Source organism: Venturia canescens, chromosome 1 (genome assembly GCF_019457755.1).
Source record: "Venturia canescens isolate UGA chromosome 1, ASM1945775v1, whole genome shotgun sequence".
Lineage (NCBI taxonomy): Eukaryota > Metazoa > Arthropoda > Insecta > Hymenoptera > Ichneumonidae > Venturia > Venturia canescens.
Genome location: NC_057421.1, coordinates 18660237 through 18673476, shown reverse-complemented (window position 1 = coordinate 18673476; position 13240 = coordinate 18660237). Strand labels below are relative to the sequence as shown.

Genomic DNA, 13240 nt, shown 5'->3' with positions numbered 1-13240 from the left:
TCTATTTTTTTTTTTTTCCATTACAAAAAGATTGTTTTTTTCAATTCAGCTTGTTTCTAATGACACCACTTTGAAAATCTTAAAAATTCCGGGCTGTCTATTTTTTTCTAATTTTTTTGGAATAAATTGAAATTTTTTCAATGATTACCGATTTTCATTTTTATAATTATCGTTGTTTTTCAACTTTTAAGGTTCTTGGTACATCCTAAAAAACTTTCCAAGTGGTGCCCTATGTCATACGTATACATTTACGAACGTGACGTTTCGATGAGACACTTAAGAATTTCCGGTTGTTCGACCGTTAGTCACAGATATAAGAAGAATACGAGTAGTTGATTCGATACAACTCTAATATTTTCTCGACGAACGAGACTTCGCCCATCTTATCGTGGCACTGCTCGGTGACAGTCCACGGAATATTTCATTCGCGTGAGTTTGTTTATTCTGTGAATGTTTAATTTTCTCGAATTTTTTGGTCTAATTTAAAAAAAAAAGAAAAAAAAACAGCTTAAAATGTATAATTTTGTTGAAAAATGAATGTCATTGCGTTCAACAAAGTTTTTCAAATGAATTATCTTAATGGGAATTTAAAATCAAAATTTTTGTTCGAAAATCTTTCGTCGGAAGTTTCGTTCGGTGTAGCAAGAAAATTAATGAGGATTCCACTCGCATCGTGGATAAGAAGAATTCACAATTTTAGCTGTTTTTGAAGGATCGATTGTCAAGTTTCCTTGAGTCTGCTTCATCGAACATGGTCTTAAACGACGATGTAGCACTTTTTCGCAACGATATTACGAGGACAATGGCTCTAGGTGGCAACAAAAAACTTATGTGGCGCACGAAAAAAAATGGGGAAAGCAAGAGCGAGGACAGAAAAATCGTGCTTGTCTCGTCTCGTGGCACCTTGGAGGCTGATTTTTTGCTGGATATTTCACGAAAAAGCCACTACCGTACGCGTGGAGGTTTGCTAATTACAGGCTCGGTTCACCATAAATTTAGCACTGCAATGAACTTGTCTCGTTTCCTTAAAAAAACATTGCATTTGTTGAAAACTTTGAATAAAAAAAACCATGCAACGTCCATCGACGAGGAACCTTCTTTGGGCCTCGATAATCCGGAGTGTTGACAGAAATCACTTGAATTTTTTCTCTACAATAATTTCGCCGGAATTTTTAACGACGTAAACACTCAATACAAGAAATTGTTTCGAAAATTTTTCAAATAAAAAAAACCGCATCACAATTTTTCGTCAAACACTTTCAAAAAATTGAACTGTCAAAATTTCTCTTAATATACTTTTGACATTATCAACTGGGAAAAATGTTCAGTCGTTTTTTAAGTGAATGCTTCCTTTGGATTGCACTGAATATTCATGCTTGCTCGCTCTACTTTTGCCGGCTCCGGCAGACGCTCGTGGACTTTCTATGAAAGTGACATTTTTTCAAAATTTTTTTTATCACTTGGAACCGTACAAGGAAGCCTTCTAAGGAACGTGAAATTTTTGTAATAAAACTCTCATGTCACAGGAAAAATCGGCAGCGAGTTTGCTCGAACCATTTTCGTTTGTTGTTGTTTTCGTAAACTCGATTTACGCTACAACAACAGTGTCGAATATCAAAAAGTGTAATGAAAAAAAGCGAATCGTATCATGAGTTTTCTCCGCACTCGTGGAAGTCATTAAATCACCTTTCGAATGTCAAGCGAATGGCGTGAATATGGATGAGTTTGATCTGGAAACTTGTTGAGAAAAGCAGACGAAAATTCTGGAAATTGATAGTCTTTCCAAACGGTTTCGTGTACATCGAGAACGACTTTTTTAATGATTTTCAATTATCTTTTTTATGACGCGTTAAAATCCTCGTGAAACCGAGTTGTCTTCTGTAGTCACTAACAACGTGTGACAATAAATGATAAAAAAGATTTTTTCCGCTGTTAGTATTCATCATATTTCCATAATCGTAAAAAAAATATGGTTTCATCCACGAGCAATGATACAACTCACGACAAACTCGACTTGAGACTTTGGTGGATATTGGTTTGGGGAACACTCGTTGATATGAATATTCTAATCATTCATATCTCTGCATCGAGTAGCCGAGGAAGGCTGAACGGTAGTTGAAAGCCACTTCAGTACACCATAAATCGAGTCAACGAATTTGAAATGTAACATTGAGACTGAGTACTTTAACGCACGCGTAAAATTGAAGCGGAAAAGGTGCAATGATGAACAAGAGCGTTACCAGGCATTTGAAGTACTGCGAGGAGGACGCTAGCGGCGCCACTGTACAATTCGAAGGATTCGAAGTGTATACTTTTTGCGCACCCCCGTGAAGTTGACCGATTAATTTTTGATTCTTGAATTTTTATGCGTGTAAGGGCGGGTTGTTCCAACTTCTAGGTAGCTTATCTGGCAGGTAAAAGCATTACTTTATAGACCTTTAACTGTCAGATAGGCTTACCTAGAAGTTGGAACAACCCACCCTAAATAATTTGTCAGTGCTGATTGTCGAATCGAAAGTTGAAACTTTTGATTCGTCCTTGAAATTGAATCATTCGGTTGTTTATTCAGGTGGAAGACGGTAAAAGATATTCGTTTAATGAGTAATAACAAGCGTCAAAAGCTTTTTCTAGGGCGAGCTACATTTTTAAAGTGATACGAACAATAATGGATATGAATATTCCGTTAACAAAACGAATGTCGATTATTTTTTTCATTTTCCTAAATACCTGTCATCGATTCAAATTGTAATCTTTTGTCCCTGTTTTCCGGCAAGCGACACAGAGCGACACTGTACTATGCGTTCCAGCAAGAGCGAAATAACATGAGCACCATACATATACGACACTGTGTGTTGCACGGTGTTACACAGTGTTCCGCAATGTCGCTTGTTGGAAAACGGCCTGTATTGCAGCTCAAGTCTAAGTAATTTTTCTAAAAATCAAGATCGTAATAAGAATCTATCAAACTTAATGTCGCATAGGAGTTCAAGTAAGAACAGCTAGAAATGTGAAATGAAAATTTTATAGGACTATATTAGATCTGTGTCTGATGATAGAGTTAACCCTAGTGGTTTAAAATAAAGGCGGGCTTTTCAGCGCATTTAATGACTTGATCGCCATGACCCATGGCCATTACACAATTACATATCGCATTGCGATGCTAGCGCCGCAGCGCGGATTGGCAGAGAAAAATGTATCTAGGAGAGGGGCGTAGAAGAGGTTAAACGCCGAACAGGCATCCGATGTTACAAACAGCGTAACGAAAGACAACGCGATCCAGTCGCAATGAACCAGAGTAAGAGAAACGAGAAAAAAGTGTAGAAAAAAAAGTATTCGTGCTGAAAGACAGTTCAACGGTTCCAGTGAGTCCAGTGAGGGAATATACGACGTTTCCGAGCGGGTTCCTACGTCAAAATGTCGCTATAGGCGCCAACGCGGATTCTCGAGTCGTGTATAACGCGCTATTCTGTCCGGGGGTGGTAAGGAATCGGAGTATATTTTCATTATTTCTGTGTTTGTTGATTGGAAATTGTTGACGGAGAATCCTCTTTGTGGGAAAAGGAGTGTTGCATACTTTTCTTTCGTGAAATTTCGGGTTTGACACCAGTGGTTTTGGCGGCGTTGGTGTTATCGCGTTATCTTTACATATTATTTTTGTATATTTCTGTTAAATACAAAATTTTGTGGCCGGGAATATGGATATATAAATATATATCATACACGAATGTATATACACGCTTTTCGTATGTTACTCGTTTCACCTTGTATTTTCATTTTACACTTTTACTCTTACCCCCTTCTCCCCACACCCGTTGTGCCGTCGTCCGTTTCCAATGAAAATTAGAAATAAAAGGTTTTCCTCTTGTCACGCGGGCACCTTTTCCCAACGTATGACGCGCAAAAATTAGAAATTTTTCCCAACGTAGCGACAGAAGAGTTGCGAAAGAAAAAAAAAAGTATAGCTGCCCCTTAAAACGCAACTCGCCAGTGTTCTTGGCCATTCTCTGTCACTGTGAAACGGTGAAAGCTTCCTGGGGGAACAAAAAAAATTTCCCGGCGAGTTTTTCACAATATACAGACTCGAGCTGTAAGAAGTTTGCGTTAACAGATAGCCTTTTTTCCGGGAAAAAAATGTGGAGTAATATTCGCGATACGTTCACGTTCATTGTTTCGCGATCGTTCGTTCTAAATTTTTTTCGTCGAATCGATTTCTCTAACATTTTTTTTCAATGGTCCTTACATTTTTTCGATCGAATTTTCGTCGACTCGAACGTGAACGGCTTAAGTCTTCTGTGTTTTACCTTTCGGTGGATGATGATCGCGAATTTTGGGCTCTTATGAGGCTCGGAAATTCATGAAAAATTGGTCTCATTTCTGGGGAAAGATATTCGGATAAATAGATCGGGACATTTTAAGTTTTTTTTCTTTATTTTCCTGTCCAGAATGTAGTTACACATTTTTCAACACTTCTTGTCTCTTCTTATTTCACGATCGTTGGTGCTTTTTTTTCAACAGATTTCATATTTTCTCTATCTTTTAATTTCTTTTGTGAATGTGAAAATTTGAAAATTTTCTATGATTATTCAACAAGTTGTCTTCAATTGCATTGAGTTTTTTTGTCTTGCATATTTAAACGTCTCAGTAAATTACAAACATTATGTTCTCTTAGATGAGAATTTGGCTACTGAAGTAATAACATTAATCAAAGGAAGATTTTCTTAACGCCAGAAACTAACCTGAGCTTTGTCAGCAGAGATGTGGCTTTGTTCATATTGGATATTAGTCGTACATCAAATTGCTGCGTTTCATACAGTTCATTCTATCAAATGTTTAAAAATTCTATGTTCACATGTTTTTTTTTGTTATTTGCACTCATAAAGAAACAGCAATGGTAGCTTCTGACATTCAAGCAGTAAAAAAAATACTGCAATTAAAGAATTTGTGTTGAATTCTTATAACAATGCAATCCTCTACAATGCAAAAATTGACTGAGTGAATTGTAATTCATTCAGTTTTTTGAGTTTTTGTCCTTTGATTCATTTGATGATTTCCAACATCGTGTTAAGGGAGAATGAAATAAAAGTCATTTTTATTCTATTTTAAACTTTTCTATTCTTTGAGGCTGCAAACTCAGCAATGACTTTTTTTTGCTTTTGAGTTACTCTTGCAGTGGTAGAGTTGTCATTTTAAACAACAATGGATTTATTACTCTAACATTTTACACGAATGAGAAGAAATTCCTTATTCGCAAAAGTTAGAAAAAATTTATTAAAATTCATGAACATGACATGGAAATAATTTTAAAAATCAAATTCGGTATCTCTTTTTCTTGTTCTTTATTGAAACATGAAGAGTCATAGTGCTTTTTAGGAGTGGCTACCATTATGTCGATTCAGAGTCTCTCGACATTTTGATTGAGGACAATTTTCGAAATTTTTTGTGATTATAATATTGAGTGTGAAAATGAATGAAAGATTTTTGTATTCACAATCACTTTCTAAATGAATCTCCCTTCTTTGCGAAGCAATTTGTGAAAAAATAGAAGCATGTAAGATTGCTCTTATAACAGATATGTCAATTTCGATTCTAGGTGTTAGGTTTTCGAGAGAGACCGGTCACTGAAGAAATTGTGAAAAATGGTTTCAACCCGCCAGTCGAGTAACATGGGTGGTGGTAGTGGTGGAAGTTCAGTCGGTGAAGGAGTCTGCGAGCCAGGACCTTCACGGAGGCAACAACCTCAAGTACAGCCCGGATTGACTCGTCAGTTGGCGATGATGTCATCTGTGCGAAATTTAAATTTACTCGATTTACCACCCGAAATACTTGAAAAGATATGCTCCTTTTTGGATTACAATACAGTGGCTCACTTGCGTCCGGTTAGTTGACATTTATTTTCCATAAATCTGCATGTTTCATTATCTAAAAATATGAGTGATTTTTATCTTTGAAATTCTTAGGTCTGCCATCAAATGGATCGTATTTGTGGCTCCATATTGAATTCCACTTTTCAACGGCTTCAAGCCCAAATGCTCAGTCGTTTTCAATCTATAAAAGCTAAAATGCCAAGAAGAGAATCGGCTAGACGCAATCATCCATTGGCTTGCGAATCTGATATTATTGAAACTCTACACATGCGTCTAACTCTACTCCACATGAGTTTTGGCAAGCACATAGAAAGAAAACACTGCTGTTTCTTTCCCGGCGAGGTGAGATAATCAAGTATTTCCAGCTACATTGTAAAATGATCATTTAATATGCTGCAATCATGTGTTATCGGTTGAGAAGCAAATTGAGTTTTTAACTGTATTCATTGAGGTTGAATCCCGACCTAAATGTCGATCCATACTTTAGATACTGAATTAGTTCAGCACATATGCTGTATTCATAAAACAAACTACATTACCGAAAAATTTGTTAATAGCATTAACGATTGAATTACAATTTTCTATTCCACATAAGTGTGGATTTAAATCTTCAGCTATCTCGAAGTTTAAGGATATTTGGTACAGGCTTACAATGTTGCCATGCTAAACCATACTAAAAATATAAAAAATTTCAAAATGATCAGAATTTTATAAAATTTAGTGAACATATTCTTTAGTGGCAAATTTAACAATACAAATTTTTTAAGATTTTTCTTCTGTACAGTTACCAAGTAATTGATCACTAAAGTTCACGTGTATAAGCATAGCGTTTCCATATATATAAGTATACACTCCGGGCATAAGAAATCTGCTTTAATGCGTAATTACTCGATAACTAAGCAGAAGAAAATTTTGAAAAAAATAGTGTTTTCGCACTTGATGTTGAAGAACATTATCACCAAATTTGATCAATTTCTAATTATTTACACTTTTGTATCATACATCGTTAATTGATATGATATAGAAAAAAATGTCAGATCCTGTTCTCCTTGGGTTACAGATCTTGGACGAGGTATATCGTATCTTGCATTACATAAAAGTAACTCCAAAACTTGCCAGACCTTACAAAGTAACGGACGAACTTTTTGATCTAAGTACCATGGCAATGGAGTACTTTAAAGAGTGGATTGAGCCGACTCTTCCAGAAATACCGTACTTCGGTGCAGATTTTCTCGATCTCGCGGGAACATTTTCTTGTAAGTGTACAATAATTGTCACTCAAGTTAAAATAAGAAATTCTATCAATGTCAAATAAAGATAAAAAAAATGTATATGAGAGCCAATCCATTTCTGAATTTTGCTGATTTTACTACCGATGCTTCTTTCACGATGATTTTGTGAATGATCAATAACAATTTTATCTTCAAATAGATGAGAATTATATATTTTTTATTTCAATGAAAATGATAGCTCATTGATCTGTTTTTCTATATCAGCGCCGGGTACCGTGAGTAAACCCTTTATGTGCCTCGATTCACCACCGTTGAGTATCGGTGGTGCAAAATCTGGAAGTGCGAACGGTGACGAGGCTTCGTCACCGCACTCTTCCGACGAGCGGTCTCTCGTTGAGGTCAATACCCCATCGCCCCAGGCTAATATAGCGTTTAGACGAAGATTGCGCAAAATAAAACAGGGCATGAAGCGATATAACACACAATTGACGCTGATGCGCAGGGACTTGAAAACTTGCAAGACCAAAATATTCGAGCAGCAGAAGCAAATTGTCGAGTATGCTAATCGCTTCGACGACAATGACAAGAAAAATGAAGAAACGTCACGAAAATTCAGCACCCTACTACAGGTATTTACTGAGGTATATTCGTTACACTTATCGAAATATGAACTAAAAATATATTGATTTATGCTCCAGTTTATAGCTTTGACTGTGTTAATAATCATTTGTTTCTAACTATTATATGCACGGTTGCAAATTTACTGAGATTTACTCTTTTGCAATTGTTGAAATGTGAGGAGGAAACATCCCGATGGATTGTCCAGTCTATAATCGTTGGATCTAAATGATATATTGACTAGAATAACTTTACCGTTTTACAAACCTGCAATTGATACTCTTTGTCATTTTCGAATATTTTACATAAAGTGAGATATTATTTTTATTTCCCAATATTTGAACATATGGCCCCGTTGCAATTCATCACCAAATTAAGGTTGATTTTAATCAATTTACTCGAGGTACAGTTCATCTTTTTTTTTTATTTTATGTGAAAATCCACTCGACGTTCTTCCTTTGTGAGCAATTTTTAAATCGTTTATAACTATTCGCTTCAATCTCGAAATGGTGTCTTTGGAATTACACATTGAATGTTTTGTACACGACGAACGACATTCGTGAAGGAATCTCTTCCGGTGACATTGAGATCCAATTTTTCGTAGCTCTTAAATAATTGGAATATACGAAACGAAGAGCCATCGTCGTAATTATACATATTTATTGTATTTTTATAGTTTCCAGCGACTTTTAAAAAATAGCATTTACGCGAAGGTTAATTCAATAAAAGAAAGAAATTTAACGCAGTTACAGACATTGAAAAATCACAGAGAAAGTCGGAAATTGATGGTCCTTTAATTTTTTTCCAAGTGTATATTTGGTCAAGTGACCGAGAAATCGCTTTCGTACCTTACGAGACCTTTATGCCACTCTATAATCATTTTCAGTTGTCGGTGCTCTTTGAAAATGTTTAATTTTATGATCATATTTGTCAAATCTGTTTTTTTTTTGTGTAAAATCTATTGGTACTGGTATTGGTATTCGAGCGCGTCATCGCCATCCCCAAAATTTTCGGTGCATTAAAAAATTTGACCAATTATCACCGAATTATCGTGAAGCCCGCAGTAAAAATTTCTGTGTGGTTATTTCACGAGTCATGGTAATATTGGCGTAGTGACATTTGAGTTTTGACATGTATTTCGTAAATATCATTCTTGTTGATAATTGTTGTCTGTGAACGGTAGAGTAATTTTTAATGAAAATGACTGCCGATAAAGTGTGTTGCCTCACGTTAGCATGATGAAATAGAATGTGAAATATGTCTTACGAAAAAAATGTGCAGGAATTGAACAAATGTAAAACGGAGTTGCAATACTGGCGTTCAAAATCGCCGGCGATACCGGTTTGTGGTGGATGCGGGCAATCGATGCCGGTGCCAGCCGACGAGCTCCAGGCTCTGGCGAGTCAAGGAGTTCTGTCAGAACCGTTCTGCGAGGCCTTGAATTTCATACCAATCGCTGCAGATCCATCGAGTCCGAACGAAGCCCCGGACGCAACGAGCGTGACGCAACAGCCAGCGCCGAGACTGCCAATGTTAATGGCACCTCCGAAAGCTCCGGTAGCCTCGATTTCGTCAAAACGAAAGGCACCCACCGACGAGTCACAGTTATCAAGTGAAATCGCGAAAAAGCCACGTCGCACTGCCAAATCACGTCAGGCTAAGCGCTCAAAAATGTAAATCGATTCTGATTATGGTACAAACAAACAAGCAACAAAAATATCTATCAAACACCCATTTCAAACATAAGGTCGGACACCGTTCGAATGGAGAGAAAAAACATTCGCCATTTTCTAATTATATAATGGAGACTATTTTACAAAAAAAAAACGAAACAAAAATCACAATGACAATTAGCGTCAAACAATAATTGTTTCAATTGCGACAATGCCAATTTAACTGGACGATATTAATGTGTTGAGAAATATTTGATTTTTCAACTGCCAACCACAATATCGTAGCTTCAACAGTGTCGTGATAACGATTTTACTATTATTTTGTCGTATCGTTTTTATATGCTTTTTTTCGCTCGTACGATGTCCAATCCCCGTGTTCATTCATAATGAGTCAGAAAGACTTTTATTTTGGAAACCAACATCACCCGTTCATCGAGAGAACCTCCCCTTTACATTTTTTTTGCCAACGGTTAGTCGTACAACGGCTTATAGTAAAGTACAAAATTCTACAATCGATCGTTCCGACCCTGACGATCGACTAATCCCCTTTCGATCATATGAAGAAAAATAAACGGAAAGCCCGAGAGTTGCGGTTTTTTGCCGTTCGTCATTTTATGGAAACTATGAAAATTCATACCCAAATATTCTAAATAAGAGCCGATCGCAAAGAACCGAAGGGTCTCATTATCATCACCATTATTAATATTATTAACATTAATATTCTTATTATTCTTAATATTATTATAATTATTATTTAAAATAGAAAAATCTCATGTTTCGTGGGTTTTTGAAGATCGATAATCGAATTTATCCATCGTCTTCTTTACTGCAATTTTTCAATTCGTACGACACGAGCTCTGCGAACAAGTTTTTCGATAATCATGGAAATAATTGTAAAAAATTTTCAACAACGGAATAATAAAGTTTGAACACACAACATTTTTTCGATTATCAGTCTTTGGGAAAGGAAACCCCGTGGTAGTTCATGTGAAAAACTTACAGTCGTCTCGATGCAAAATGGCCACACATATTTCCCCGATTAAGAAGCCCAAACAGACACGAATAATTGAAGAAAAAAAATTAAGGTTGAGCGTAAACAAAAAATGAAATAATCGGGAAAAAAGTGTTGGAACGTTCGCCTGTTGAATCGTTCAAGTTTTTTCAATAAATATCGACTATACCATGTTCTTTTGGAATATTACCCACTTAACGAATAGCAATTATTGGAACGCGAGATAGAGATATTTTTGGATTCACGGTATGATTGATCAAAAGCCTAATCAAATCGATGATCGCAATCACAATCAAATTAATGTTACGAACTTCCAAAAACATGGATTTTCACGTTGTTACCGAAATAATTTTTTTTACTTATTTTGTTGAAGATTCTATTTGACGGAATAAGGATCAACGAAATTGCGATCCAATAAAACAATTCCGACGTTCATTTTTAAGAGGGGAAAGATAGTCGAAATTTTCAACGTTCGAGTGGCAAGTAATTTTCTTTTTTAGAAACGATTGCCCATGTTTAGTTAATGTTAAAGAGTGTGGTTAATAAAATTGTGCATTATTATTATTATCATTCATAATTCTGATGGTCAATGTATCGAAAAAACAGGATTACGGATTATAAATAAACTATACTTTAATACCAACAAATATTTAAGTACACGTGGGGAAAAACGCGACAGGAGGTCGAGGAGTGTCGTGTTGGACGTAAAGATGGCGCCACGCAGCATTTTAATTCAAAACTTATTCGATCAATAAGATATATAACAATAAATAATTAAATAATTACTTTAAAAGAATATATTATATATAAATATATATATATATATATATACGCTTACATAGATACATATACGGACATCTTTATATGTATCTATAAATACGAGTGAATTAAAAGAGAAAGACAAAGGAAGAGAGCTGCTCTGTGTTTTAGTTCATGTCCATCGAGACGATTGTATTTTATTCTAAAGCAATGCTAAATACGAAAATTGGAGTATTGTTTAAAAACAAAGTAGAAGCCACAATGAGCTAAAAGTCATTATTCTGAATCGTTCGAATAAATATGTATAAATATATATAATTTTTTAATCAATGTCGAACAGGAATTACTCAAAGATGGGAGTTACTTTGCGAGATAGTAGTGTGAATGAACAAAAAAGAAAACGAGAAAAAAAAATAACGATTCAGTACAAGTGCGAAGAGTGTGAGAAATATATTTCGGAAAAAAAGAAGGAAAATACCAAATGTCAAAACGACGAAAAATTCATCAAGATGTGATGCTTTATCGATTTATTCGCGGAAAAGTGACCTTTATTCAAATAATATATTCATTATGATAACATTCGAGTTTGAGGAAACGAAATAGCAAATAATAGTGTTCATTCAACACTTGATAAAATTTCGCGTATTTCTCAGATACGAAGCGTTAGAAACTTTCAAATCGCTTGAATCGTTGTCGCTGCACACACAAACATACACACACTTTAGAAATTGTGTTTTACGTGGAATAAAAAGTGCTCGTGTCTCGAAACAAATTTGAGCAGTTCTGTCTTGTTTTGTTTTGTGTATTTTTCTTTTTTTCTTTTTTTAATGCGGCGGTGATCGACACTCGCACTCCAAACGTTGCTTGCTCATAAGAGAGCTTAAATGCTGAATTCGATAAACGGAAACCAGAGAATAATGTTGTGATGGTATTTGTCGTCACTTTCGATTATTTTTCTGTTTCAATTACTGTGGATAAATATATTTGAGTTCCGAAAGACAATTGAAATGAATTTTCTCCCACTTCTAAATCATACAAAAACGATATTTCGAAGAATATAAAAACAATTCCAAATTCTTATACTATTTGACAGTAAGTTATGATTTTTCCGGTGGAAGTGTATAACGAAAAGCCATAACGCGACCGTTGATGGATTAACATAAAGAAATCAATTCAGTAAACTTTTAATGCGAATTTATAAAATTATCAACGAATTCACTGCCTACCTATCTCTCGAGACAAAAGTTTAACGCGATATGAGTGGCAAGTTTTTTCAAGGGAAAATAAAACTTTGGTAACTGTATGACGAATATTGTTTCATTCATATAATAAGGAATTTTTCTTTTTCGGCTAAATCCGTCCCCAAAAAAAGAAGAAAAGAAACAAAAACAGACAAAAAGCAAAGAAGTAATAATAATTGTAGTATTTTGCACTGCATACGGTAATGTAACGCGTCCAGTGGTAACATATTAAATGATATAAAATCGAATGTTTTAAATTGAATACGCAATTAGCTGGTAGATTGAAAGATGTATGATTTTTCTTCAGCCATGCGTTTATCATAGATATATCTTGACAGATTAATACCGTTTTATGAAGAATTCAGTTTTGAGTCAATAGATCTTGCCGTTGCAAGATGCGAAATGACTTTGTAAGAGAAAAAAGTTATTCGATTGGTAAAAGCGATTTAAATATGATTAAACACTTTTCATATGGTTCCGTTGTTTCAGCGGTCAACGCAACTAAAAATTATTTTGCATAATCAAACGGATGCTCTGTAACGTTGGGTAAAAATGAATAGAACTCATTTGAATACTTTATGAAGGAAAAAAAATGCATAATACACATTCAGAAGAAAGTGTAAGCGAAAGCCAATTGTAAGTTGAGAATATGAGATAAAAATAAGTGTTGAGCCCTACATGGCTGATCCGTTTTGCGATAACGTATTTAACATTGTCTTTTTTCGTTTTATGTGTATTGAAACGATTGTAAATATATATATTAGATACATCGTACAATAAACTTAATTTAACAAACATCGGCATGGAGTCTAAAAAATTGAATGTATAATTTTTTTGCATC

At 35.1% G+C, this 13240-nt stretch overlaps 1 protein-coding gene across 2 annotated transcripts; it reads left to right on the top strand.

Moving 5' to 3' along the window:
* The first annotated feature begins 3229 nt into the window (after nt 1-3229).
* On the top strand, nt 3230-13196 carry dmpd (F-box protein dmpd). Of its 2 annotated transcripts, none has more exons than XM_043430564.1 (6): nt 3230-3479; nt 5591-5876; nt 5958-6206; nt 6925-7120; nt 7361-7737; nt 8996-13196. In XM_043430564.1, the coding sequence occupies exons 2-6, from the start codon at nt 5637-5639 to the stop codon at nt 9389-9391; spliced, it is 1458 nt and encodes a 485-aa protein (XP_043286499.1). In that variant the 5' UTR covers nt 3230-3479; nt 5591-5636; the 3' UTR covers nt 9392-13196. The 2 variants fall into 2 exon arrangements, with proteins under 2 accessions (XP_043286499.1, XP_043286506.1); XM_043430571.1 differs by having other exon boundaries at nt 3232-3479; nt 7361-7725.
* The last annotated feature ends 44 nt before the right edge of the window (nt 13197-13240 follow it).

What these genes read in the sequence shown, in the direction of transcription:
- dmpd (XM_043430564.1), top strand. Translation starts at nt 5,637, where the DNA reads ATGGTTTCAACCCGCCAGTCGAGTAACATGGGTGGTGGTAGTGGTGGA. An exon ending in GCTGTTTCTTTCCCGGCGAG is followed by an intron (nt 6,207 to 6,924) that starts GTGAGATAATCA and finishes CTTGGGTTACAG; the next exon opens with ATCTTGGACGAGGTATATCG. An exon ending in TCTCGCGGGAACATTTTCTT is followed by an intron (nt 7,121 to 7,360) that starts GTAAGTGTACAA and finishes TTTCTATATCAG; the next exon opens with CGCCGGGTACCGTGAGTAAA.